Source organism: Bison bison, unplaced genomic scaffold, assembly GCF_000754665.1.
Source record: "Bison bison bison isolate TAMUID 2011002044 unplaced genomic scaffold, Bison_UMD1.0 scf7180017864484, whole genome shotgun sequence".
In the NCBI taxonomy this organism is placed as follows: domain Eukaryota; kingdom Metazoa; phylum Chordata; class Mammalia; order Artiodactyla; family Bovidae; genus Bison; species Bison bison.
The window spans coordinates 635,051-638,074 of NW_011495044.1; the positions used below are offsets into that span (position 1 = coordinate 635,051).

The following is a 3,024-nucleotide window of genomic DNA, read 5'->3' on the forward strand; positions in this document are numbered from 1 at the left end:
GGCAGGCTGAGCAGGGCACAGAGGGGTCAATTAAGCACATGCAATCCCTCAGGGAACTGCCCAACCACAGTTGACAGACATAAGCAAATATGTCTGGAGTAAGTTTATAAGAACACTGGTAGCACAAAACACAAAAGAGGAAGCAATTTGTTCATTCTGGAGTGGAGTGGGGGCCGTGTCAGGAAAAGCAACAGAGGAGAAGTGACACTGAGGCAGGGTCCCAAAGGGTTTGTAGAATTTCACCTGGGGAGCAGGAGGGAAGGTGTTCGGTCGGGGCCCACCTGAGCAAGGGCATGGAGGCGTGACCCACATGCTGTGTTTGCTGTGCCCAGAGTTTCTGGTCCAAGTTAGTGGAACGCCATATGCCTGGAGCCCAGGCTGAGCAGCATCAGGATAGGGAAGGTCCATCCTGGCCACCTGGCTGGGGCGAGGTGGGGGAGCATGTGCTGATCCAAGCTGACTCCCCTTCAGGGGAAAGGTTGAGGCCATTCACACAGACGATGAATGAATTGGACCCTGTCCCAGTTCTGTGTTCATTTTTTAAAAAAAATAAAATTCGGCATCTGGAGAATCAAAAATAAACCTTTGCCCATTGGGACAGGAAGCCTGGAGACCAAGGATTTCAGGGGAAGGGTTGGGAGAAGAGTGAGGTAGGAACTGGATTGAGGGTCATCCAGAAAGGAACAGGATGGGAGGGAAGAGTGGCAGGTGGTCTGGGCCCTGCACTACCTGTTCTGGAGAGCCACACTCGTCCTGCCCTGCCTTCTCCGGGCCAAATTCTCACCTCATTCTCTGCTGTCTCCACAGCTCTGGAGGCCTGTACTCTGAAAGGTGCTAGAAACAAAGCGTGTGAGTGTGATCTGCACTCCAGAGCTCCTAACCCACCACCACCATGGTAGATAAAGGTGCCAAAGGGATGCTGGTGAGTACAGGGACCAGATTGCCGTGAGGGGGTGGGGGTCATGAGCACCGTCCGTCCCTTCTGGGGCCGGCTGTCAGCTACTGGCCCCGACAGGAGGGCCGAGGAGGCTCCATGGGGCCCAAGTCTGGCACTGCCAGGACTCCTGAGTGCTAGGGCTATCACAGGCCCAGGCAGGCAGCCCCTCACCCAGGAGGTTAGATACTGCCACCGTTTGGAGCCCACAGCAGACAGATTCTGCTAAAGGGCCCGAAGGTCCTGCTGGGAGGCAGGAAGCACACTCCCCACCCTCATCACAAGATACCCTGGAGATCAGGCTGCAGTCGATCCTGCCGGGAGGGCTGTCCTGGAGCTGACGCCCTGACATCCTCATCCTGTGCTCTGCCTGCTGTGGGGAGTATTCAGTAGGGGTTGATCAAGGAGTCCTCAGAGACTGATTTTTCTCTTCTTCCATTCAAAAAATAGCATAGAACATTTCATGTTGATTCCTCTTATGAGGTCCTTCAGGAAACATCCCTCTCCCCTTTCCCCAAGACATGGCTCTTCACTGCCCACTGCCTCAGAGCACAGGAGAGGGTGCGAAGCAGAGGGCAACAGTAGGGCCAGCTCATGGATGGATGGCTCATGGATGGACGGAGCAGGCCAGCTCTGAAATCAGAAGGCAGGAAAATACCCCAAGGGCGGCCGTTGTATTCATTCTCTGGGGATATTGCCTCAAGAAGCAGTGAGACTGGGCAGCTGCCAGGGAGGAAGCCAGTGGCTAAGCATGGCCCTTCCCTTGGCTCATCCCTTCCCCACAGGGATTCTCCTGTTGCTGTTCTGATTCATTGAAAGACTGACCCAGGGTCTCTTGCAGCGCCCTCCCCAAACAAGCCCTGTCCCACCAGGGATTTCTGGGACTCTTTTGTCCTCGGTCCAGAGATATGCTGTTGGGGAGGGAGCCAAACAGTTGTTCTCCAGGCTGAGGACCCTGTCTCCTGCCTGGTCCTGAACTTCCAGCATCCAGCTCTCAGGCCTGCTCTGGTCTGGCCAACTCCTGATTGGAACAAGTCTGAATGAATTAGGCTTCTCAAAGTATTCCTGAGCCAGCCTGAGCTCTTGAGTGCTCAGATGTGGGCAGACATGGAGGTCTCCAGACCCACATACTTGCTAGGGGGGAGTAGATAGGATAGGATAGGATCAAGACTGGCTTCCTTCTTGCCAGAAGTGTTGGAATTGCCATGGGCCTGTAGCAGAAAGTGGAGTGCAGCTCTGCTCCTCCCTCCATGGAGATTCTGAGTCCCGTGAAACCTAAGAAACCCTCTGAGGACTCACTGGGTGGTCTGCTTTCTGTGGAGTGACCCTGAAAGGACTGGGATGGGCAAGCAGGGGTGATGTGGGACCCACGTGAGCAGCACAGAGAGCCTGAATCCCAAGGTCCCAGAACCCCTGCTGGGGCTGAGCTTCCCAGACCCCAGGCTCTGCCGGCTAGCGCATCTATGGAAGGGAATGCTGTCTTGGGACGCCTGTTCCCAGACCAGGATGTACCTAAAGATAGCCAGAGCATAGTTTCCTTCTTGCCCTTTGGCCTTTGACATGTGCCCACTGCTGCTGCGTCTGTGGCTCCGTAGCAGGTCCCCTGGGCACCCCCGGTGGTTGCTCGAGATTCTATTCTTTCTCAGTTCTGCTTATGACCCTGGGCTACACTATTCTCAGGACTCAGTTAGAACCAGTGCTGCCTCCATGTAGCCCTTGTCTCTGAGGAGCACCATCCCTCTTTGCTAACCTGGGCAGCTGTATCTGGACTTCACTAGCTGCCCGTGGTCCCCTAAGGGGACCATGAAGGATCATGAAGGATGCTCCTTCTCTTAGAGGCCACGGTGGGGCAGAATAGAGGGAGCTGAGGGCCATGCGTATAAACCAGGGGCACTTGGACCCTCCAGATGTGTGACTTCTGTCGCCCTGTGTGTCCTGTATCGGGAGCAGGCAGCTGGCCCTGGCCACGAGGTCCTCACTTCCATCCCCCTATGCCCCAGGCTTGGATGTGAAGACATGGGCCCCTGGGGCTTCTCAGTGTCTACCATGTGTCATCCTTGGAGCCTCTGTTGGGCTCCCCATGCGGCAGG

At 55.6% G+C, this 3,024-nt stretch overlaps 1 protein-coding gene across 1 annotated transcript in view; it reads left to right on the forward strand.

Annotated features, from left to right (window-relative positions):
• Positions 1-3,024, forward strand: part of SLC6A9 (solute carrier family 6 (neurotransmitter transporter, glycine), member 9) — a 36,593-nt gene that overhangs the window by 9,322 nt on the left and 24,247 nt on the right. Inside the window, exon 2 of the mRNA XM_010862794.1 lies at positions 808-922. Within this exon, the coding sequence (XP_010861096.1) occupies positions 893-922 (30 nt within the window). The 5' untranslated portion in view covers positions 808-892. The remainder of the gene's footprint in view (positions 1-807; positions 923-3,024) is intronic.